The sequence below is a fragment of the Sus scrofa genome, chromosome 13 (genome assembly GCF_000003025.6).
Source record: "Sus scrofa isolate TJ Tabasco breed Duroc chromosome 13, Sscrofa11.1, whole genome shotgun sequence".
Classification (NCBI taxonomy): Eukaryota; Metazoa; Chordata; class Mammalia; order Artiodactyla; family Suidae; genus Sus; species Sus scrofa.
The window spans coordinates 32,253,491-32,278,566 of record NC_010455.5 but is presented as its reverse complement, the minus strand read 5'-3'; the positions used below and the strand labels follow the sequence as shown (position 1 = coordinate 32,278,566).

Genomic DNA, 25,076 nt, shown 5'->3' with positions numbered 1-25,076 from the left:
CAGTTTTGCAAATTTTGAGTTCTTGCATAGCTCATTTTGTTCATTATTTTTTCTTGTTCAGAAAAAAATAGTTTCTCTCTTGCAGGTAAAACCATATTTCTGTTCTACAAATACTTTGTTTTTTGTTTTTAGTATTGCTATTCCAGATGTTGTCTTGCCTACTACATTCCTAATTTTCTTTTTTTGCTTTTTAGGGCTGCACCTGAAGCATATGGAAGTTCCCAGTCTAGGGGTTGAATCAGAGCTACAGCTGCCAGCCTGTGCCACAGCCACACAACGCAGGATCTGAGCTGTGTCTGCGACGTATACCACAGCTCACGGCAGTGCAGGATCTTTTTTTTTTTTTTTTTTTTTTTTTGGTCTTTCTGCTATTTCTTTGGGCCGCTCCCACGGCATATGGACGTTCCCAGGCTAGGGGTCGAATCGGAGCTGTAGCCATTGGCCTACACCAGAGCCACAGCATCGCGGGATCCGAGCCGCGTCTGCAACCTACACCACAGCTCACGGCAATGCCGGATCGTTAACCCACTGAGCAAGGGCAGGGACCGAACCCGCAACCTCATGGTTCCTAGTCGGATTCGTTAACCACTGCACCACAACGGGAACTCCAGGATCTTTAACCCACTGAGTGAGGCCAGGGATTGAACCCACATCCTCACAGATCCTAGTTGGGTTTGTTAACCGCTGAGCCATGAAGGGAACTCCTGCATGCCTAGTTTAAAAAATATATTCAGGGGAGTTCCTGTTGTGGTTCAGCGGATTGAGAACCTGACATAGTGTCTGTGGGGATGCAGGTTCAATCCTTGGCCTTGCTCAGCGAGTTAAGATTCCAGCATTGATGCCAACTATGGTGTAGTTTGCAGATGCAGCTTAGATCCCACATGGCTGTGGCTGGGCATAGGCCAACAGCTGCAGTTCCAGTTCAGCACTTAGCCTGATGAATGAATGAATGAATGAAATATTCAATATTAAGTTGCCCACTATATTAACTTTCTTAAGAGAAAAATGACATTAAAAGGGGGTTATTTAAGTACAAAGAGCTTTTCCTTGTCCCCCTGTGGAAGCTCTTGCAAGGCATAAATTGATGGCTGTAGATTTAAAGTAGAAGAAGTATGAAGCCTGAATTCTTTTGGGAAAAACAAAGCCTTTTTATACTTCTACAGCTCAGGAGGAATGGCCTTCCCTGGATAGTGCTCAGCACTTTCAGCAGAAAAGTTGGGAATCTTAGTGTGACCTGATTTCTCAGGTGAAAACCCTGCTTTTGAGTCAGGGAAATATTCTTAGCAGTACTGCTTATCATGAGAAGTCTGAACAGAAAGGTGTTGCCTTATGTTTTTTTTTTTTTTTTTTTTTCCTGAGCTCTTAACTGAATATGAAGTAGAAGGGGATAGTTGGCCTTCCTTATGGCTATAACATACTGTAGCTCTAAACGTAAATCCCGGAGTTCCCGTCATGGCACAGCAGAAAGGTATCCGACTAGGAACCATGAGGTTGCAGTTTCGGTCCCTGGACTTGCTCAGTGGGTTAAGGCATGGCCATGACCTGTGGTGTAGGTCGCAGACACGGCTGGGATCCTGCATTATTATGGCTGTGGTGTGCACAAAACCGGTGGCTTCAGCTCTGATTCGACCCCTAGCCTGGGAACCTCCATATGCCTCTGGTGCGGCCCTAAAAAGACAAAAGACAGAAAAATAAAAGCAAATCCCTTAGTGAACTTAGAAGGGATCTGAAAGGTAGAAAGGGAAGAGAATATGAACTTCTGTGCATAAAAAGATGAATAGAGAAGATGAAAATTGCATCATTCAACAAAAATTGACCCAAGTATGTCTCGTGAATTAGGCAGTATTGTGCATTCTGGTGGAATACTTAGCAGGAAATAAGACAGTATCCCTGTTGTTTCATGGAATAGATACTTCTGTGAACTTCCAGGATAATTGTAGCTTGCCAGGTGTTTTGATTCCATCTTTTCCTCTCTTCCCTTCTGTTAGGAAAGAAGAATAAGCTGAACAGACTCTGACCATTGGTTTTCAGCTCACCAGGACCTTCTACCCTGCTCTCTTTTTGTGGCTCATGTGCTGCATCCTCTGCCCTCAGTGTGCAACCGGCCCCCAACGCAATGTGTGTTTGTCAAACCATGGAGGTGGGGCAGTATGGCAAGAACGCAAGTCGGGCGGGAGACCGGGGAGTCCTCCTGGAGCCCTTCATCCACCAGGTGGGGGGACACAGCAGCATGATGCGCTACGATGACCACACTGTGTGCAAGCCCCTCATCTCCCGGGAGCAGCGCTTCTACGAGTCCCTCCCTCCTGAAATGAAGGAGTTCACCCCTGAGTACAAAGGTCAGTCACTGGCCAGTTGGGAGAGAGCAGCAGTCTTGGGCTTACAGGCCCTCAGCTCAGTTTTCCTTGTTTTGTTGGCCATATGATGAGAGTGTAGATCTTTGTTGTCTCAAAGCAGCAGAGTTACTTGGTTAAGTGAAATATGAGGCTGAAAGCATCAGTGAAATGTTGAAAATTGATTTCACTGATAGGTGAAACCAAGCATTCACAGCATTAAGTCCTGTTGGTGAAAACCATGCTGTTGTCAGGAAGGTTTCCCCTGTTTGCTGGGATGGTCTAGGAAAGAAGGGGCAGCACTTCTCTGGTTCCAGGGGAGGGCAAATTGGATGCTTTCCAGGCTAAGGCAATGAGACAGCTGACAACAAGGCTCTGTGGAGCTTGTGTCTGTATATGCTGAAGAAACAAATCAATGGTAAGAAATTTACAGAAGGTCTTGGGCCTGGAGGTCCTAACTTTTAATGGAAAAAATAATCTGTTTTAAAATGTAAATTAACTTTATAGACTAGAACCCCATGAATATATACCAAAATTTAAGCCTCTTTATTTTTTTTTAGGATTTTTTATTTTTTCTATTATAGTTACTTACAGTGTTGTCAATTTCTGCTTACAGCAAAGAGTCACTTTATTTTAAAATCTGATTTTTTTTTTTCTTTTTTCTTTTTGGCCACCCCCGGCATAAGGAGCTCTGGGCCAGGAGTCAGATCCAAGCCACATTTGTGACCTACAGCACAGCTGTGGCAATGCTGGATCCTGAACTCACTGTGCTGGGCTGGGAATCAAACCTGCCTTCCAGAGCTCCAGAGATTCTGCTAATCCTGTTGCACCATAGTGGGAACTCCTTTAAATCTGATTTTTGTCACTATGTTTATATATTTCTGTGATTGCCCTTCATGTGTAAATTACGTCGTTTTTTGGGTTTTATTTTTTTTTGGGGGGGGGTGGCTACATTTGCAGCATGTGGAAGTTCCCAGGCCAGAGATCAAACCTGAGCCACAGCAAGAGACCCAAGCCCCTGCAGTGACAATGCCAGATCTTTAACTCACTCTGCTAAAAGAGAATTCCTTTTGTGTTTTGTTTTTTACTTTTCTAAAGCTGTATGCATTCAGCTTGCACCATTTTTTTTTTTTTTTTTTTTTGGGTCTTTTTAGGGCTGTACCAGAGGCATATGGAGGTTCCCAGGCTAGGAGTCGAATTGGAGCTGCTGGCCTATACCACAGCCAAAGCAACATGAGATCTGAACCTTGTCTGCAACCTAAACCATAGCTCACAGTAATGCTAGATCCTTAACCCACTGAACGAGGCCAGGGATTGAACCTGTGTCCTCATGTTTACTAGTCAGATTTGTTTCCGCTGAGCCATGATGGGAACTCTTTGCACCATTCTTTACTTGGAGGATCCTTGATTTAGAAAAGAGTCCTTACCAGTATTGACTTTTGTTTCCTTAAATCTTTTATTGTGATAAAGTATACATAATATAAAATTTACCATTTTTAAGTGTATAATTTAGTAGCATTAAATACATTCAGTGTGGTATACCATTACCATTATCTATTTCCAGAACTTTCACATCACCTGAAACAATAATTCTATACCCATTAGGTTGTAACTCCCCACTGTCCCTTCATCTGAGCCCCTGGTACCCTCTAATCTACTTTCTGTATCTACAGATTTGCCTGTTGTAGATATTTCATATAAGTGGAATCATGTAATTTTTGTTCTTTTGTTTCTGGCTTACTTCATTTAGTTCATCCATGTGGTCACATATGTCAGAATTTCTTTTGTTTTTTTGGCTTAATATTATTCCATCATAAATATATGCTGTATTTTGTTTATCTGTTCATCCATTGATAGATACTTGGGTTTCTACTTTTTGGCTATTATGAATAATGCTTCTGAGAAAATTACTTCAAAAGTATTTGAGTCCTTGTTTTCGGTTATTTTGGGTATATACCTAGGAGTGGAATTGCTGGATCATCTAGTAATTCTGTGTTTAACTTTTTTTTTGTCTTTTTAGGTCCGTACCTGCGGCACATGGAGGTTCCCAGGCTAGGGGTCAAATCGGAATTGTAGATGTGGGCCTACACCACAGCCACAGCAACGCAGGATCCGAACTGTGTCTACGACCTACATACACCACAGCTCACGGCAACACTGAATCCTTAACCCACTGAGCGAGGCCAGGGATCGAACCAGCAACCTCATGGTTCCTAGTCAGATTCATTTCCACTGTGCTAAGACAGGAACTCCCTTTTGTGCAGTTTTGAATTGGGTGGTTTGTTTGTTACTGTTTTCAAAACAAAATCAGAATAATATTGAATTTAGAGGAATAAATCTTCTAAAGCTGAGAAATGAGAGAGAAGCCAAAAACAAATACAGAATCAAATACAGTGTCATTTCTAAGTGGCTAAGAAACAAGTTACAAAAGCTTTATAAAGCTTTAGCTGCCTGTTCACCCACACTCAACACACGCATGGCCAAATCTTCTGTTATAAATATGCCAGAACCTACTAGAAATATCCTTAACCTCCTGAGCAAGGCCAGGGATCGAACGTGCATCCTTGTGGATACCAGTTGGGGTCATTACTGCCACCACGGGAACTTCCCAGAGGAATGTTTTTTAAATCACGACCACCAGAACTGAGACAAGTTAAAATCTCAAGGTACTTCCCAGGGGAAGGACTGTCGATCATAGATTGGTTCAGTTTTTCCCCCAACCTTCTCTCAGACTAGGGAACAGAAGTCTTTAAAACCCATAGCAGTAGTGCCCACTGTGGTGCAGCGGGTTAAGGATCCAGTGTTGTTTCTGTAGTGGCACACTGGAGCAATGGATTAAGGATCCAGTGTCCCTGTAGTTGTGGTGTAGGTTTCAGCTGCAGCTCAGATTTGATCCCTGGCCTGGGAACTTTCATGTGCTGCAGGTACAGCTGAAAAAAGACAGGGAAAAAAAAAAAAAGCCCTAGCAAAACACTTAGTATCTACTTGATTTTCTTTCCTTGGGATGCATTTTCACTAGGGAAAATAAATACACTTTCTCAACACAACAATTAAATTGATACCTTTTTAAGTCAAATGAAGTCCAGTTTATTCAGAGAAAATGAAAGATATTTTTGGTCTGAGTCATGTTTTCAAAGATTGATAGCAGAGGGTTTTTACTTTTTATTTTGAAATAAAATTATAGGAGTTCTCATCGTGGCACAGCAGAAACGCATCGACTAGAAACTATGAGGTTGTGGGTTTGATCCCTGGCCTCGCTCAGTGGATTAAGGATCCAGTGTTGCCATGAGCTGTGGTGTATGTAGGTCATAGACGCAGTTCGGATCCTGCGTTGCTGTGAGCTGTGGTGTAGGTCGCAGATGCGGCTTGGATCCTGTGTTGCTGTGGCTCTGGTGAAGGCTGGCAGCAACAGCTCTGATTCAACCCCTAGCCCAGAAACTTCCATATGCTGCGAGTACAGCCCTAAAAAGACAAAAAGACAAAAATAAGATTAATTAATTAAATAAAATAGTAGGAAAGTTGCAGAAATAATAGTTCTAATTCTCCCATGATGCTAATATACCAGGTAAAGCCCTGTCATTGGATGGCTTATTGCTCCATGTAAATCATGTACTGGCTCCCCAATGTGTATGGCAGGACCATCAGCCCTGTATTGGATGCATACCGCATGCAGGAAGAGTGACCCATCTTTTCAACTCTTGAGTCCCACAAAGACGATACCTTATTTTTGTTTTTGTTTTATTTTTTCTACTATGATGATATTTTAAAATGTCTATATGAATTGAAAGCTGTGAGTTGATGGTCTCTCCAAGATGCTTCAGATGGCCAGATGTGGATTTGGATGTAACCAACATAATCCAAGCTGATGAGCCCACTGCTTTATTAACCAGTGCATTGGTCTTAAATTCAGTAGTTTGGAAAGGATTATAGAGCACGGAAAAACATCTTTGTCAACACAAATCCTGCCTCCCCTCCCCTCTTTTGTTTCAGTGTCCAAACGATGTGTCCTATTGAAGGAGAAGGGAACATTGCATGCTTTTTGTTTTCTCTGTTTGGCCAGAAGCATAATGGTGTAAATTTAACCCTCATAGATTTCTGGGTAGAGCGAGCTATTTTTCAGCTAGAATAGGAGAGCAGTTAAGAAAAAGCCAACATGGAGTGCTCCCTTGTGGTTCAGTGGGTTAAAGATCTGGCATTATTGCATTGGCTCTGGTTATAGCTGTGGCAAGAGTTTGATCCCTGGCCTGGGAATGTGGATCTGCATGCCGCCGGTACAGCAAAAAAAAAAAAAAAAAAAAAAAGAAAAGAAAGAAAGAAAAAGCCACTGTGTGCTGCTCCAGCAGTTCAGCTCTTAGGAAGAGCCTTTGGCTTGTTGGAAATTAACTCACTGTGGCTAAAGTTGTGCTGTGGTCTGTGCTCCAGCAGACTGCAATGTAATAGTGTCAACCAGTGTTCAGAAGTGAATGAGGGCCTGTGAAAACCTGGCATTTATTTAATACTGCCTTCAAGATCCTTAAGTGAATTTCAGTATCTATTTTTATTTTATTTTTAGTTTTTTTTTATGGCCACACCTGTGACATATGGAAATTTCTGGGCTAGGGGTTAAATCAGAGCTACAGCTGAGGCCTATGCCACAGCAATGGCAACACTAGGTCTGAGCCAAATCTTCAGCCTTTGCCACAGCTCGTGGCAATGCTGGATCCTTAACCCACCAAGCAAGGCCGGGGGTTGAACCCACATCCTCACAGAGACAATGTTGGGTTCTTAACCTGTTGAGCCACGATGGGAACTCCAAGTACCTGATTTAAAAGGGTTTAGATTTTAAGGATGGTGCTATTTCATGCCTATTGTTAGTAAAGGGACTTGCACTAAAAATCTTTCTTTAGGCTGGTTGTCTAGTACCAATAAAGTATCTTTTTTTTTTTTTTTTTTTTGCTTTTTGGGGCTGCACTCAGGCATATTGAGGTTCCCAGGCTAGGGGTCAAATCGGAGCTGCAGTTGCTGGCCTCCGCCACAGCCACAGCAATATCAGATCCAAGCCACGTCTGTGGATCCACACCACAGCTCACGGCAACGCTGGATCTTTAACCCGCTGAGCAAGGCCAGGGATCGAACCCGCAACCTCATTGTTCCTAGTCAGATTCATTTCCACTGAGCCACGATAGGAACTCCAAAAGTATCATTTTAAAAACCATAATAATAGTATAATTTATTATTACCAAAGCCAGGAGGGGAACATTGATATAATACTATTAAGTAATCTGTATGATTTATGCAGAATTTGGAATTTTCCCACTTACATCCTTTTTCTGGTCCAGGATTTCACTTTGCATTTAGTCTTCCTTGGTCTTCTCTAGTCTGGGACAATTTCTCAGTCTTTGTCTTTCATAACCTTGACACTTTTGAAGAGTACTAGTAGTTATTTTGTAGAATGTTCCTACATTTGGATTTGTCTTATATTTCCTGATGATTAGATTGAGGTTATATATTTTGGTCAATAGAAATGATCCTTTGTCCTCTTCAGTTCATCATGCTAGGAGGTATAGATCTTGTTACTGGTGATTTAACTTTGATCACTTAGTTAAGGTGGTATCTGCCAGACTTCTCCACTGTAAAGTTTTCCCATTGTAATTAATGAGTGTCATATTGGGAGATACTTTGAGATTCTCTAAATATCTACTTCTTCTTATACTTCAGCTCAGTAGTTTTCAAATCCATCCATTGTTCTTGCCTGCAACAATTATTACTGTGTTGCATGCCTGATAGTGACGTCTCTTTTCATCATCTTTCGGTTTTTTTCCCTTTTTCTGCTGTACCCATCGCATGTGGAAGTTCTGAGCCGCATCAGCAACCTATGCCACAGCTGCAGCAATGCCAGCAACCCATCGTACTGGGCTGGGAATCAAACCACAGAGACAAGCCAGATCATTAACCCACTGTGCCACAGCAGCAACTCCCCTACTTCTTCTTCTTCTTTTTTTTTTTTTTTTTTTTTTTTTTTTTGTCTCTGTAGGGCCACACTGGCAGCATGTGGATGTTTCCAGGATAGGAGTTAAATTGGAGGTGCAGCTGCTGGCCTATGCTACAGCCACAGCAATGCCAGATTCTAGCCATGTCTACAACCTACACCCCGGCTCACAGCAACACTGGATCCTTAACCCACTGACTGAGGCCAGGGATCAAACTCATCCTCATGGATGCTAGTCGGATTCATCACTGCTGAGCTGTGATGGGAATTCCCCACTTCTGTACTTATTAATTAAAATAAATTGGATTTTCCCTGTGGCTTACATCATAACTACTCGATATTGTCTCTGCAGTGGCTCTGGTTCAGTCCCTGGCCTGGAAAATTCCTTGTGTTGCATTTGTAGCAACATTTGTTTTGTATTTTTTTGTCTTTTTAGGGCCACACCTAAAAAGTGGTGGCATATGAAGGTTCTCAGGCTAGGGGTTCAGTTGGACCTACAGCTCCTGGCCTGCGTCACAGCCTCGTGGTGCCTATTTGGATTCGTTTCCATTGCACCACAATGGGAACTCCCTTGTGGCAACATTTAAACAAAAACCAAGGAGTTCCCATTGTGGTTCAGTGGTTAGCAAACCCAACTAGCATCCATGAGCTCTCAGGTTCAATCCCTGGCCACACTTATTGGGTTAAGGGTTTGGCATTACCGTGAGCTATGGTGTAGGTTGCAGACGTGGCTTGGATCCGACATTGCTGTTGCTGTGGTGTAGGCTGGCAGCTGCAGCTCCGATTGGGCCCCTAGCCTGGGAACCTCCATATGCTGGGGCTGTGGCCCTAAAAAAGACAAAAAGACCAAAAAAAAAAAAAAAAACCAACCCCCCCAAATAAAATAAATTACAGTTCTTTAAGGAGTTGTTGTCTCTTGGCACACATTTATCAGTCAGTTGGGACTTGACGGATATTTTGTTCCTCAGATTATTCTAGATTTGGCCACTGAGACTTCTTAACATTGGCTCTTGTGTACTTTTTTTTTTTTTTTTTTAATTGTTTTTTAGGGTCACACCTGTGGCACATGGAAGTTCCCAGGCTAGGGGTCCAATCGGAGCTACAGCTGCCGGCCTGCACCACAGCTGTAGCAACATGGGATCCAAGCTGGGTCTGCAACCTACACTGCAGCTCATGGCAACACTGGGTCCTTAACCCACTGAGTGAGGCCAGGGATCAAACCCGCAACCTCATAGAGACAACGTCTGGTCCTTAACCCGCTGAGTCACACAGTAGCAAACTCCCACATAATTCTTTATTGTCAGAAGCACAGGTGTTTTTAAAACTCAGCTAAGGGAGCGCCCATTGTGGCTCAGCAGGTTAAGAACCCAACTAATATCCATGAGGATGCAGGTTTGATCCCTGGCCTCGCTCAGTGGGTTAAGGACCCAGTGTTGCCACAAGATGTGGTGTAAGTTGCAGATGTGGCTCAGATCCTGCATTGCTGTGGCTGTGGCATAGGCTGGCATCTGCAGCTCTGATTTGACCCCTAGCACGGGAACGTCCATATGCTGCAGGAGAGGCCCTAAAAAAAAAGAAAAAAAAACTCGGCTGAATAAAAATGCCAATAATATTCTCTGTCTTGGCAATAGGTTTGAAGAGGGATTTCCCTTTATTTAGTATGACTAGCTGTAGTCACGAGGTGTTACTGCTCTTATACTAAATGTGAGATTCTAGGCTTCTGTATCCTTATTCAAAACTTATTGTGCATCTACTAGATCCCAGGCACGGTGCTCATTAGTGTAAAAGCAAAAAAGTCCTGTTCCTTCATGGAGCATACATGCTAGGATGAGAGACAAAGAATAAACAAATTATAGACAAAACAATTATCATTTGTGATAAGTGCTATGAAGAAATTAAGTAAGGTTCTGTAATTGAAAATAATTAACCTTCCAGAATAGAACACATGATACTGGATGATCAAGGAAAGAGTGGCTGGGAGACTTAAAGGACTGAAGGATGAGGGGCAGCTCTGGGCTAAGGACAGTGGAAGGAACATTCCAAGCTTCCAAGCATAAGGTAGATAACAACAACAAACATAACTTTTGTGTTGTTCTAAGAGACAGTTTATCTCATTTTGCCAATTAAGAGTTAAGAAACAGGAGTTCCCATTGTGGTGCAGTGGTAATGAACCTGACTAGTATCCATGAGGACGTGGGTTTGATCCCTAGCCTCTCTCAGTGGGTTAAGAATCTGGCATTGATATGAGCTGTGGTGTAGGTTGACGACGTGGCTGGCATTGCTATGAGCTGTGGTGTAGGTTGACGACGTGGCTCAGATCTGGCACTGTGGCTGTGGTGTAGGCCACCAGCTGCAGTTACAAAAAAAGAAAAAGAGTTAAGAAACAATCCCATTCATAAATAGTCAAGGGAATTGGATAAACATTTTTCCAGAGAAGGTACAAATGGCCAGTAAGCACATGAAAGGATACTCAACATCATTAATCATTAGGGAAATGCAATTCAAAAGCACAGTAGAGACTCTTCACACCCAATGGATGACTATTATAAGGAAAGAAAAAAACAAATGTGGCGAGGATGTGGAAAAATAGAACACTGCTGGTAAGAATGTCAAATGTACAGCCACTATGGAAAACAGTTTGATAGTTCCTCAAAAAGTTAGAGACAGAATTACCAGATGATCCAACAATTCCACTCCTAGATATATACCTAAAATAATTGAAAACAGGGACTCAATCAAATACTTGTGAAGTAATGCTCTCAGAAGCATTATTCATAATAGCCCAAAAGTGGAAACAACCCACGTGTCTATCAACAGATGAATAGATAAACAAAACATGGTATATATTTACAACGGAATAATAGTCAACCATTAAAAGTTCTGGAGTTCCTGTCGTGGTGCAGTGGAAACGAATCCAACTAGGAACCATGAGGTTGCGGGTTTGATCCTTGGCCTCACTCAGTGGGTTAAGGATCTGGCGTTGCCGTGAGCTGTGGTGTAGGTTGAAGACACAGCTCGGATCTGGCGTGGCTGTGGCTGTGGCCGGCAGCTATAGCTCCGATTAGACCCCTAGCCTGGGAACCTCCATATGCCGTGGGTGCAGCCCTAAAAAGACAAAAGGACAAAAAAAAAAGTTCTGATACATGCTACAACATGGATGAACTATGTGAAATAAGCCAGAAACAAAAGGACAAAAATCACATGATCCCACTTACATGAAATATCTACAACAGGCAAATCTGTAGAAACAGACTAGAGAGTACCAGGGGTTCAGGTGAGAGGGCAGTGGGGAGTTATAATTTAATGGGTACACAGTTGTTTTTTCAGGTGATTTAAAAGATCTGGCAGATAACGAAAGTAGTTATGCAACATTGTGAATGTACTTAATACCACTGGACTGTACATTTAAAAATGGTTAAAATGACAAATTTATGTTATGTATATTTTTGCCACAGTTTTAAAAAGTAAATAAAAAGTATATTTGAAAAAAACAAGAGTTCATGTTTTGGCTCGGCAGTAACGCACTCGACTAGTAACCATGAGGATGTGGCTGTGATCCCTGGTTTGCTTAGTGGATTAGGGCTGTGAGCTGTGGTGTGGGTCACAGGTGTGGCTCAGATCCTGTGTTGCTGTGGCTGTGTCATAGGTTCAGACTGACCAGGAAAAAGAGAAGACATATTACCAATGTCAGAGTGACAAATGTGTCATCACTATAGTTTCTAAGAGTATTATGAACAACTTTATGCCAGTAAATTCTACAACTTGGATGAAATAGACGATCTCTTGCAAGACGCAAACTATGAAAACTCAGGAAGAGGAGTTCCTATCGTGGCGCAGCAGAAACAAATCTAACTAGGAACCATGAGGTAGCGGGTTTGATCCCTGGCCTTGCTCAGTGGGTTAAGAATCCGGTGTTGCCGTGAGCTGTGGTGTAGGTCTCAGATGCAGCTCAGATCTGGCATAGTGGCTGTGGCATGGGCCAGTGGCGGCTACAGCTCAGATTAGACCCCTAGCCTGGGAGCCTCCATATGGCACTGGTGCGGCCCTAAAAAGACAAAGAGACACACACACACACGAAAAAAACACTCAGGAAGAAATGAATAGCTATCAAATAAATTGAAATTGGATTTTAAAGCATTCAAGCAAATAAAACTCTAGGCCCACACAGCCCCACTGGTCAGTTCTACCAAACATATAAGAAAGGAATACTGCCAGTTCTATACAAACTCTTAAAAAAAATTGAAGTGGGGATACATCTCAATTCATTTCTATATGGACATTCCAAGAACATAAATGTTCTGCGTCAACCTAGATGTAAAAAATGTGAACAGAATTTTAGCAAATTGAATCTAAGAACGTATTAAAAGGATACTATTCATGACCAAGTAGAGTTTACCTAAGTAATGCAGTAATGTATTCAAAAGTTAAAGTAGCTCTTTCAGCCATCTTGAAGCCTGTGGAGGCCTGCTGGGGACAAGACTTCTAAAACAACAGGTATGTCTGGGAGGCTGTGGTCCAAGACCATTTTTGCTGTTTGTAAGTGGGATCTCTAGAACCAGAAGGAACACACAGTTCTTAAAGTTGATGGTATTTATACTTGAGATGAAACTGAATTCTCTTGCCTAGAAGGCAAGAGATGTGCTTATGTGTATAAAGCAAAGAACAACAGATTAACTCCTAGTGGAAAACTGAACAAAAACAGTAATCTGGGGAAAAATAATTCATGCTCAAGGAAACTGGCATGGTTCGTGCCAAATTCCAAAGCAGCCTACCTGCTAAGGCCATTGGACACAATCCGTGTGATGCTGTACTTATCAAGGATTTAAATCTATTGAAAAGTAAATGTGAATTTTTTTCTCTTGCCAAAAAAGTTTATATAATTTGCCACATTAATAAACTAAAAAAGAAAAATCATGTGATTAAGTAGTTGCAGAAAAAGTGTTTGACAGTATTCAACAACAGTAACAAAACTTTCAGCAAACTAGGGATGGAAAGAAAGTTGCTTGGAGTGCTCTAGCTCAGCAGGTTAAGAGCCCAACTAGTATCCATAAAGATGTGAGTTCGATCCCTGACTTCGCTCATTGGGTTAAGGATCCGGCATTGCCACAAGCAGCAATTCCAATTTGAACCCTAGCCCGGGAACTTCCATGTGTTGGAGGTGCAGCCCTTTAAAAAAGGAAAAGAAAAGGAAAAAAAAGTTACTCAAACCTTATACAAGGCATCTATGAAAAACCTACAGCTAGCATAATTCTCAGTAATGAAATAGTTCTTTTCATTGCTAATATCAGGAATGATACAGGGATGTCCATGCTCTCCATTAGTACTTGAACTTTTTTTTTTTGGCCATGCTTGTGGCATGCAAAAGTCCCTAGGCCAGGGATCAAACCAGCACCACAGCAGTGACAATGCTGGGTCCTTAACCTGATAGACCATGAGGAAGGAACTCCTTTAGTTGACATTTAACTTGGAGGTTCTGGCCATTGCAGTTAGGTAAGAAAATGAAATAATAGCCATCGAGATTGAAAAGGAAGAAGTAAAACTATCTTTATTTGCAGACAATGTAGAATTCTGTCTTCAGCCAAACTATCATTCAAGTGTTGGAGTAGAATAAAGTCCTGCAAAGGACTCAGAAAATTGACCTCCCAAACACCTTTTCTTAGGAAGTTACATGAAGATGTGTTCCACTCAAATAAGGAGTAAACCAGGAAAAAGGGGGAAAGGAGAGGATTGTAGACTCTCAGTGTAGTCATCTGCAGCAATGAGGGGCCCAGCACTGGAGCTGAATGGCAGGCCTGGAGGACACTCTAGATCAGAGCACAGAGAGGAGCCCAAGAAACAGAGACTGTTGTAGAGCAGAGGGCATGCAAGCTTGAACCAAATGTAAGCTCTAGTAAAGACAGGAAGTTACAAAGACAAAAATCTATAGGAGAGAAGCAGTCATCTATTTAAGAAAGCTGGGGGAGTTCCCGTTGTGGCTCAGTGTTAACGAATCCGACTAGGAACCAGGAGGTTGTGGGTTCGATCCCTGGCCTTGCTCAGTGGGTTAAGGATCTGGCGTTGCCGTGAGCTGTGGTGTAGGTCGAAGACGCGGCTCGGATCCCGCGTTGCTGTGGCTCTGGCGTAGGCCGGTGGCTCGAGCTCCAATTAGACCCCTAGCCTGGGAACCTCCATATGCCGCGGGAGTGGCCCCTGAAATGGCAAAAAGACCAAAAAAAAAAAAAAAAAAAAAAAAGCTGGGGTAGTGATGTGAAGCCCACTAAAGTGAGATGTACATTTAAGCAATGTAATGGGAATGTAATAAAAAAGAATCCATTTCATCTTGATATTCTAAGGATTTTTTTTTTTTTTTTCCCTAAAATAGACAAGGGACTGGGGCACTGCCCTTCTGGAGAAAGAAATGGACCAAAGAGAAGGATATTCTTGGTGTGGCACAGTGGCACATTCGTAAATACTCCTGACTGATTCTCAGATTATAATGCTAATTTTGCACACCAAAAGTATAAGGAGAAGTGAAGCTGACAGAAGGTTGGCTATGAAAGTCAGATGAAGGGCAGCCTGCACCTCTTTTCAAAACAAAACAAAAAACTCTCCTCCTTGATTTAGATTTCTAGGTACTGTGTTTCAACTTCTTTAGTAATGATCCAGAAGAAACCATGAACAACCTGTTTGTTAAAAAGGGCATGACAAACTGTTTTCCATGAGTACATCATGGAAAATAGAAAAGTGTTTCAGGAGTTCCCGTCTTGGCATAGCATAAATGAATCTGACTAGGAACCATGAGGTTGCAGGTTTGATCCCTGACCTCTCTCAGTGGGTTAAGGATCCGGTGTTGCCATGAGCTGTGGTATAGGTCAAAGATCTGGTGTGGCTGTGGCTGCGGCTGGCAGCTGTGGCTCCGATTGGACCTCTAGCCTGGGAACCGCCATATGCCGAGGGTGTGGCCCTAAAAAGAAAAGAAAAAAGTGTTTCAACTTGGGAATGCCCGTGGTTTGGTGAGGCAGAAGTTCTGTCACTAAGCTAAGAACAGCCTGATGCTCAGTATAATCAGAAGACATATTTTTGGGGACTGTCTTGGAGAAGTCTTTAGGTGACACTGTCAGGCAGAAAGAAACCAGATCTAGAGGAGGACATGGGAGCAGTTGAGTAAGTAGAGGGCTAAGTTATATTGAGTGTGGATGTCACCTTGGGAATATAATTCTTATGAATGGTACAGAAGGCAGTAGTTGAAAGTGAGAGGGTTAGTTAAGAGAATCGAAAATAGAGATTTATCTAAAGCCAAAGGTAAATAGTGGACTTAGAGTTGCGGGGTGAGTGGTTAGCTGTGTTATGGAAAGGTGTCTGCTAGCCATTGTTCTTACAGTTGATTGATGTCAGTGTGCTGAGGGACAGCAAAAGTGCCAGCGGTCTGTGCTGCATGGACTCAGTTTGTTGACTGGCTGCACTTTTCTCCCAACAGGCGTGGTGTCTGTGTGTTTTGAGGGGGACAGTGATGGTTATATCAACTTGGTGGCCTACCCTTATGTGGAAAGTGAGACTGTGGAGCAGGATGACACACCAGAGCGGGAGCAACCTCGACGCAAGCACTCCCGCAGGAGCCTGCACCGGTCAGGAAGTGGCAGTGACCACAAGGAGGAGAAAGCTAGCCTGTCTCTCGAAACCTCAGAGAGGTAAGGGGGGTGGTGAGCAGGGCTAGAGGTGCATCTGGTTCTGTCAGCACAAATACTCAGAATATCTCTAGAGTCCTGCTACCATGGGGGAGTAGGGCTCAAGGTTAGGGGAAGATGGTTCTTGGGCCAACCACATAGGTGTACCCTGCCACCTGTGTGTCACATCACTCCAGTGATGCCTGCTTCTAAGTCTGGCTTTAGCTGGTCAAGAGAGAATGAAGTTCTCTCAGCCCTTCGGAAGCAGGAACATGCTTGCTTTTTTCCAGTTTTGTTGTCTCACAATCCTAAGACAGAAAGTAAAAACGCATTGGTCCATGATGAGATTCCAACTGCTTTCTCACTTGGGGGATGTTAGATCTCAAAGGCAATGAGCGGCCATCCAGATAAGTGTTCTTTAAAAGTTTTGTGTCAGGAGTTCTCATGTGTGGCTCAGCAGCAACGAACCCAATTAGTATCCATGAGGACAAAGTTTCCATCCCTGGCCTCACTCAGTGGATTAAGGATCCAGCATTGCCATGAGCTGTTGTGTAAGTCACACACAAGGCTCGGATCCTGCGTTGCTGTGGTTTAGGCTGGTAGCTGTAGCTCTGATTTGACCCCTAGCCTGGGAACTTCATATGCCATGGGTGTGGCCCGAAAAAGGCAAAGTAAAATAAGATAAACTAAAAAAAATAAAGTTTTGTATGTCTGATCTCTCTGAGACTCTGATATTAACTATTAACCCTTTCGCTGCACCTGAAGTTTAGTTTATTGCATTAAATATCGATTTTTGGAGTTCCTGTCATGGCTCAGTGGTTAACGAATCTGACTGGGAACCGTGAGGTTGCAGGTGTGATCCCTGGCTGTGCTCAGTGGGTTAAGAATCTGGCATTGTTGTGAGCTGTGGTGTAGGTCGCAGACGCCGCTCGGATCCCAAGTTGCTGTGGCTCTGGCGTAGGTCGGTGGCTACAGCTCCGATTATACCTGGGAACCTCCATATGCTGTGGGTACGGCCCTAGAAAAGACAAAAAGACCAAAATTTTTTTATTTTTATTGAGGATTAGGAAAATAGTCTATACAGAATTATGTTTCTTGCAATATCATGTAAAAATCGTGACCCCTGCCCCCCACTAGGGTGGCCATAATCGGAAAGATAGTAAAAATTTTGATGAGGATGTGGAGAAATTGGAACCCTCCTACATTGCTGATGGGAATGTAAAATAGTGCAGCCATTCTGGAAAACAATTAGGTAGTTCTTCAAAAAGTTAAACCCACCAACTCCATTCCTAGGTATATACCCAAGAGAATTGAAGGAATATATTCACACACAATACTTGTACACAAATGTTTACAGCAGCATTACTCCTAACAGCTCAAAAGTGGAAAGAACCCAAGTGACCATCAGTGTATGAATGGAGAAATGAAATGTGGTATGTCTGTGCATTGGAATATTACTCAGTAATTAAAAAGAATGGAGTACTGACACATGCTGCAACATGGATGAACCTTGAAAACATTGTTCAATGAAAGAAGCCAGTTACAGAAAATCCAAATTGTATAGTTCCATTTATACAAAATGTTTATAATAGGCAAGTCCATCTTTTTTGTATGAGAGAGAGAACGAAGGTCAGTGGATGCCAGGGACTGAGGGGGAGGGGAAGATAGGAAGTGACTGCTAATGGTGGCAGGGTTTGTTTTGGGGGTTATGAAAATGTCCTAAAAATTAGACAGTGGTGATGTTTTATAACCTTGTGAATATACTAAAAAAAAAAAAAACCCTGCTGAATTGTAAAAAAATAATAATAAAAATTAATGTAAATAAAAAATAATGTGAGCTTCCTGAAACATATCAAAAATTTATGATTAAATTACTTTATACATATTTAATCTCAATCAAAAGTAAGTTTTAGTCAGTAGGATGCTCTGTGACTTAGAAGTTTAAATTGGAACTTTTCAAAAAAAAGAAATCGGAACTTTTCTTTCTTTTTTCTTTTTTGACCACTCTGCGGCAAATGGAGCTCCTGGGCCAGGTATCAGATCTGAGCTACAGTTGTGACCTACGCCAAAGCTGCAGCAACGCCTGGTCCTTTAACCAACTGTGTGGGCCAGGGGTGAACCTGCGTCCTGGCACTGCAGAGACACCACTGATCACTTTGCATCACAGTGGGAACTCCAGAATTGAGACTTTTCTTACATGTGGCAGCACATAGTTTATATCCAGCCTCAGAACAGATCCGTTTAGCAACATAAGCTGCAGACCCTAGCTCCTTACTACTTATTTAACACGGCTTTATACCATTTATTCACTTTAATGACCCCATGCCCCCATATCACCCATCAGGAAGGTATGGGTTACACATTAGACTTGATTCAGGTCTGCACACCCTGTGTAGTGAGACCCTAGAGGCTGACTTGTCTGAGCCCCTTAACAATATGTATGTTCTTCCTTCTTAGCCCCCAGGAGGCAAAGAGTCCAAAGGTGGAGCTACACAGCCACTCGGATGTCCCTTTCCAGATGCTGGATGGCAACAGTGGTTTGAGTTCTGAGAAGATCAGCCACAACCCTTGGAGCCTGCGCTGTCACAAGCAGCAGCTGAGCCGCATGCGCTCTGAGTCCAAGGACCGAAAGCTCTACAGTATCCTTGTTACTGCTTCTCCAGCAGCACCTGCTACTGGGACCACGGGTCCTATGTTAGTCCTCTTTCCAGGACCCTGGCCAGTGCTCTCTCTGTTCAAAAGCCTATCCTTTGTTTTCATATCCCTTTTCCACAGGCTCTTCTTCCTCTTTGTTCTTACTTTCATCAACATGTTTATTCTGCCTTTTGGGGCTGGTAAGACTGAAGCTTAAACTTGGCATTCTGGAACAATTGTCCAGTAGAACTCTCTGTGACAATGGAAGTTTTCTGTATTTGTGCTAAAAAGTATGGTAGCCACTAGCCACATTGTGTAACCAAAATGTGGCTGCTGAGACTAAGTTACTGAATTTGTAATTAATTAAAATTTAAATTTAAATCACTAGGCATGGATACGCATGTGTATTTCTCCCCTCCCAAAAGATAATAATTAGAAAATAATATGTTTGATTTGGATTGGTTTTTTCCTTAAAGATAAGCAGCATACCTGTACAACCTAAAATGTTTTAAAGATAGTAAAAGCAAAAAAGTATTATGAAATGAGAATTCTTAAAATCATTTAGTGTTTTGAAGCAGTAGACAATAAATGATTCTGAGGAACTGAGCACTGCATATGTACTTATTCAGTTTTCCTAAGTCTTTTGAGTGAGGAACTATTATGATTCCCATTTATAGATGAGTAAATGGAAGCGCAGGGGGGTTAAGAGTTGTGCCCAGAACCAGTGAATTGGGTAAAGCAGAATTCAAGAGCCCATGCTCTGAGGCATTGTGAGATATTTATGTAGCCTTCTTGAAGATCTATTATCACTTGTTGGTAGATTATAGGGGACAGGGAAACAAATTAAAAGCTACATTTAATGGTTTTTTTTTTATCATAAGTTACTCTTTAAATAATTAGGGGATGTCAAAATGTTCATCATCAGAGTGATGCTGAGGATCTTTTTCTCCAAAACCTTGTGTTTGCTTCATGGTCCCAAATATGGAATTGAGGTCTAGGCTGTGAGCCCTGATGACTTTTGGCAGACATATGACAAGCCTGTACCTTTATCTAAGATTATTGTAGACAAGAGATTTAGATGAGGACATTGATATAAATGCCAGGAGGCCAGGACCACAGAGCCTTTTTGAGTAGAACATCCTAGAAGTACTAAGAGATAAGTTCAAATATATAGTCCACTGGTTTGAAGTTTAGTCAGAAAATGTCAAGGTAGAAATTTTAAATCCAGCCTTTTCTAGAGATTCCTGTTTGGGAGTGTTATATCTGTTTTCTCATTTTGTAGTAGTGCTACAAAGAATTCATCCTTATTCTTAGGCCCAGTGAGGCACTGGATTAAACAGGGCCTTGGTTTACTGATGGTGCCAGGGATATATGTGAAACTGCCAAATCTTCTTTGGTTTATTTATGGTATGCCTGCAAGACAGATCTAAAGAATAAAAATGATGACATTAACAAATATTCATAGGCGTTCCTATTGTGGCACAGCAGAAACGAATCCGACTAGTATTGATGAGGACAAGGGCTCGAGCCCTGGCCTTGCTCATTGGGTTAAGTATCGTGCGTTGATATGACTGTGGTATATGCCGGCAGCTGCAGCTCTGATTCCACCCCTGGCCTGGGAACCTCCATATGCTACACATGTGGCCCTAAAAAGCAAAACAAAAAAGAATGAAATATTGTCACATGCTACCATATGGATGAACCTTGAAAACAATTTACTAAGTAAAAACAGCCAGACATAAAAGGCAAATATTATATGATTCCACTTATATGAAGTACCTAGAATAGGCAAACTGGTAGAGACAGAAGGTAGAATAGTGTTTACCAGAGGATTGGAGGCAGGAGAGGAATAGGAGTTGTCATTGATAAATTGGGAGTTCCTGTCATGGCTCAGTGGAAATAAATCTGACTAGTATCCTTGAGGATGCAGGTTCGATCCCTGGCCTCACTCAGTGGGCTAAGGATCTGGTGTTGCCGTGAGCTGTAGTGTAGGTCGCAGACACAGCTTGGATCCTGCATTGCTGTGGCTCTGTATAGGCTAGGACCCCTAGCTTGGGAACCTCCATATGCTGTGGGTGCAGCCCTAAAAAAATAGTAATAATTTTTTTAAAGAAATAATAAGCTAGTGGCATGAAATTCGTATTTGAGAGTTTGTGAGGGTGAGTAGAGAGAGATTACATTAGAAGAGAATGGCCCTTTTTATAGGCAAACCTGATTGTGCTTTCCTGGCTGGGGCTGATGGTGAGTATGGTTATTATTCCCCTTGACTGCGGCCCAGAGTTCCTCCTGCTTGAGAATGTGGTGCACCACTTCAAGTGCCCCTGTGTGCTGGACCTGAAGATGGGCACCCGGCAGCACGGTGATGATGCATCAGCTGAGAAGGCGGCCAGGCAGATGCGGAAGTGTGAGCAGAGTACGTCAGCGACGCTGGGTGTCAGGGTCTGTGGCATGCAGGTGAGTTACCTTGGTGAAAGCCTAGGTGCTGCTGCTTGTGTGTTTTGGGTTGCATGTGTACCTGCCCTCTCTCCATGCCAGGTGTCCTCCTAGCCCACAATGGTCTAGAATTTCCTTAGAGAGGGTGAGTCCCCCACCCATAGGGTGCTGAGTGCATTTTTATAGCTATGTTCCCTGAGCCCTCTTGTTCTTATTTGGGGACCTTGAGCTGGGCTCCAGTGCAGAACCACTGTGAGAGCCTGTTAACTTGATACTGGGGCAAGTTAGACTCTTGTCTGTCAGCAAGATGTTCCTAGTTTTGAGTCCAGCTGGTCCCCCAGGGCAGCTTGGAGGAGGGTTCCAAATGTGATGATAGAAAACCTGTAGGCTTGGTCTCTGCATTCTCCTGCTTTTACCATAGGAAAACTTAGGGTGAACTTGGTCTCCCCACTCCAGTTGTTTAAGATTCAACTGGAAAGCTCGGCTTGGTCAGTACTTTCCAGACAGTATTTTCCCAGGACATTATGAGGTCATCAGACCTTCCAGGTACTCACCCGCCTGTCTCCTGGGGTTTCAGGTGTACCAGCTGGACACAGGGCATTACCTCTGCAGGAACAAGTACTATGGCCGAGGGCTCTCCATTGAAGGCTTCCGCAGTGCCCTCTATCAGTACCTGCACAATGGCCTGGACCTGCGGCGTGACCTTTTTGAGCCCATCCTGAGCAAACTTCGGGGCCTGAAAGCTGTGCTGGAGCGGCAGGCCTCCTACCGGTTCTACTCCAGTTCCCTGCTTGTCATCTACGATGGCAAGGAGTGCCGGTCTGAGTCCTACCTGGACCGCCGGTCCGAGATGCGTCTCAAACACCTGGACACAGGGCTCCCTGAGGTGGCATCACCCTGTGGCTCTAGCACCAGTCCCAGCAGCACCAGCCCGGAGGCAGGCCCCTCCTCTCCACCCAAGGTGGATGTCCGCATGATCGACTTTGCACACAGCACATTCAAGGGCTTCCGGGATGACCCCACTGTGCACGATGGGCCTGACCGAGGCTATGTGTTTGGCCTGGAGAACCTCATCAGCATCATGGAACAGATGCGGGACGAGAACCAGTAGGCCCAGCTCTGGGCTCCCCAAAACCCCTTCCACTCCACCCGCAGGCAGGGACCATTGCTCTGAACTTGCCATGAGGACACACAGACTTGCTTTTAAAGGGTTATATTTCTCTTTGGTGTAAACTAAAAGAAATGTTTTTAGCTGTAGCCTGGAAATTCCATATATATAAAGTGAAGGAGAGCAGAACACATCCTCTCAGCCAGGCTTCTTAGCTCTGTGGCTCTGACTGCTGTGTCCATGCTGACTGAGGAAGGAGGAGGTGCCCCTGGTGGGCCTGGCAGCAGGGCCAGGTTGTCCTTGGACACTGGTTTCTCTTGCCTAGGTTTTTGGGGTCTGTGACTGCAGGGTCCTGCTGGTTGTGGGGTGAAGCCCTGAATTGGCGCAGGGCCCCTCTATGCTCACTCATCCCTTGTTCCTCAGAATTAGAAGGTTGGGTGCCCATCTTTTGGGGAACTTTGTATCTTGTGTTGCATCACCTGGCTCTTTAGCAGATGCCCCCAGGGCACCACAGGGCCAACAGCACACAGCTGGACACATCCTTTTTGGTTCTGACCGTGGTATGAGGCTAGATTTATGAAGTTGTGCTGAAGCCAGCTATGGCCGAGGGCAGGTCTTGGGCTCCCCGGGCAGTGTATGGCACTTGAACCTGCTCCTCCTCATGCCTGCACAGCCCAGTCAGCCTTTCTCACCAAGAGATCCCTTGCCTAAGGAGGCCATCCCCTCTTTCCCGCTGGAGGGGGCCCTGCTCTATTTACTGAGGAGAGTCAGTGTTCCAGCAGGCCTCTGTCTCTGGTGGCTCTGGCCCAGACAGTATTTGCAGTTCTTGTGCTATGGATAGGAGTCTTCTTCCTCTAGCTCGGGCAGCTGTGCTGCCTTGGATGGGCTGCTCCTCCCAGGGTTCAAAGGCTGCTGGGTCTCCTCAGGGTCTCACCTCTCCCAGGCCAAGCTCAAGGCAGCAGCCCATTGTGAGGAGCTCCAGGCTTGTGAGGGAGAACTTTAAGCTTGTTTGCTTATAGGGACATGGTGTGGGCACTGGATGCAAGTGTCCAGATTCTGCTAATGAGAATTTTGTCTTATCAGTACTGGGGTCCATCAGTCTGTCCATTTGTCCATCTGTCAGCCCCTGTCTCTTGGGATCTTTCCCTGGGGGTATAGCCTTGTTCATTAGTAAATATTGATTTCCTTCACACTTCCCCTCAGCAAGATATTCTCATTACCATTTCTGAGGTGAGCTTTTGCCCCTGTGCCCTTCCTCAGCAGGTGCTACCTTTTTATAAAAAACTGGTAGCAGAATGAATTGGAGGAGGTATTTCCCTGCTGGCCCAGTACCCTCTCTGTGAGCATTGAGTGTGGTCCCCTCAGCACTCAACAGTGACAGTGGCACAGTGAAGGCCCAAGGGGTGACCCCTTCCTTTCCCACGGTTTTAGTAATTTTTGCTGCCAGCCCTGAATGGCACAGAGGCTTGCTACCTCTAAAACATGCGGTCAGGAGGTGGCACTGCTTGCACTTAGCCATTGCCAAGGTTAGTGCCCTAACCTCCAAGCCTAGGGCCACTGTCATTGTCACTTGTGGCATGTCCCTATTTGGGCATTAGAGGTAAGCCTGCCAGCCTGTGTCTGTAAGAAGCTTTGGTAAGTAATGGACTAATTTCATGGTCCATAGATATGCAGCCTCACTCATCTTAAATGGGCTCCTAGATGGGATCCCATCTCTCTCGGCCTTCTGATTCTGGTGCCATTGGTGGGCAGGTTCCCATTTCTTGGGGCTAGGAGGGGGCAGCTTGCCTGTTTCTGATTAGTAATGACCGTCTTTTCTCTTGTACTATTTTGTGGCTTCAGCCATAGGGGCAGTAGCTCTTCATTAGTGTGGATAGTCATTTCTTGGCAGGGCAGAGGCCAAGACAAAGGTTTGGGGGCCAGCTGGGACCCCCTTGTTGGAACCTCTCCAGCCTGGGGATGTGCTGTACCTCCTGAGTTCCTATATTTTGGGAGCAGATGCTGCCCCCATTCTGCTCTTCATCACGAGAGGCTGTACCCACTTATAGTCAGCGTTTTCCTGGCATTGAGAAGAGCAGGGCTGGGATCTGCTGCTTCTCCCGCAGGGCAGGGTCCCTCCTTCTTTCAGCACTTTTAAACACTTGGGAGACCCAGCCTTGTTATCTGTTGAGTGGTGGGCATGCGCATCTGCACATGCTGTTTGCCACTATTTTGCCCTGCTCCATGCCAGAGAGCCCTGTCCCTGCCAGGCCCTGTTTCCCCAGCCCCAACTTGGGACCAAAGTGCAAGACGGGATCACTGGTTGGGGCGCTCAAGCGACCCCTCTGTGTAGTGCTTCCCTGGGCCAAGTCGACACCAGCCCCCTAGCGGGGTGGGATGGGCGGTGCTTAAAAGAAAGGGGACCAGTGTAGCAACATGCTGGGGACCCCACCCCTCTCATGTCCGGTCCTGTGCAGTGGGCGTGGGGTTTCTCCTAAGGGGCCAAAGGCCTGAGCTAGTTATGTAGCTGCTGCTCACTTGCTCACGGCTGGCCATGTGCACACTCCTAGATGCAGAATGCTTTGAACTTTAGAGCTGTTCAATTTGGTCTTTGTGCAGATTTAATGTTTTAGTGGAAAAAATTTGGGAGAATCCTGGGAAGGTCCTGGTTCCTTTGCTTCTCCGGGAACTGTAAGGCCTGGCCTCGAGGACCACTCTCTGCTCCACTTTGCTGGAAGCTGCCTAAGCCTGTCCACGCTGCCCGAGCCCTGCACCCGGATACTACACTTGGCTCCGGCCGTGTCCGGGCGCGGTTGCTTTTTCTTGGGACCTTGAGCGCGGGAGAGGGGGTGCTCGAGCCTTGGGCCGAACCTGCCCCTTTCCGTACACCTAGCGCTGCCCGCCCCGCTTGTGTCTGAGGTCGTGTATGTCAAAATAAAGCCGCTAGAAACTGAGGCGTGTCCGTGTCTTTGAAAAAA

General features: G+C 44.3%; 1 protein-coding gene across 5 annotated transcripts in view; it reads left to right on the top strand.

Moving 5' to 3' along the window:
* IP6K1 (inositol hexakisphosphate kinase 1) overlaps positions 1 to 25,052 on the top strand; it is a 66,491-nt gene extending 41,439 nt beyond the window's left edge. For 3 of the 5 annotated variants that reach the window (XM_013981703.2, XM_003132218.4, XM_005669578.3), the window contains 5 exons: positions 1,989 to 2,339; positions 15,758 to 15,968; positions 18,402 to 18,583; positions 20,857 to 21,032; positions 21,589 to 25,052. In XM_013981703.2, the coding sequence (XP_013837157.1) occupies positions 2,117 to 2,339; positions 15,758 to 15,968; positions 18,402 to 18,583; positions 20,857 to 21,032; positions 21,589 to 22,122 (1,326 nt within the window). In that variant the 5' untranslated portion in view covers positions 1,989 to 2,116 and the 3' untranslated portion in view covers positions 22,123 to 25,052. The remainder of the gene's footprint in view (positions 1 to 1,988; positions 2,340 to 15,757; positions 15,969 to 18,401; positions 18,584 to 20,856; positions 21,033 to 21,588) is intronic. The other 2 variants (XM_013981704.2, XM_021068778.1) reach the window with 1 other exon arrangement.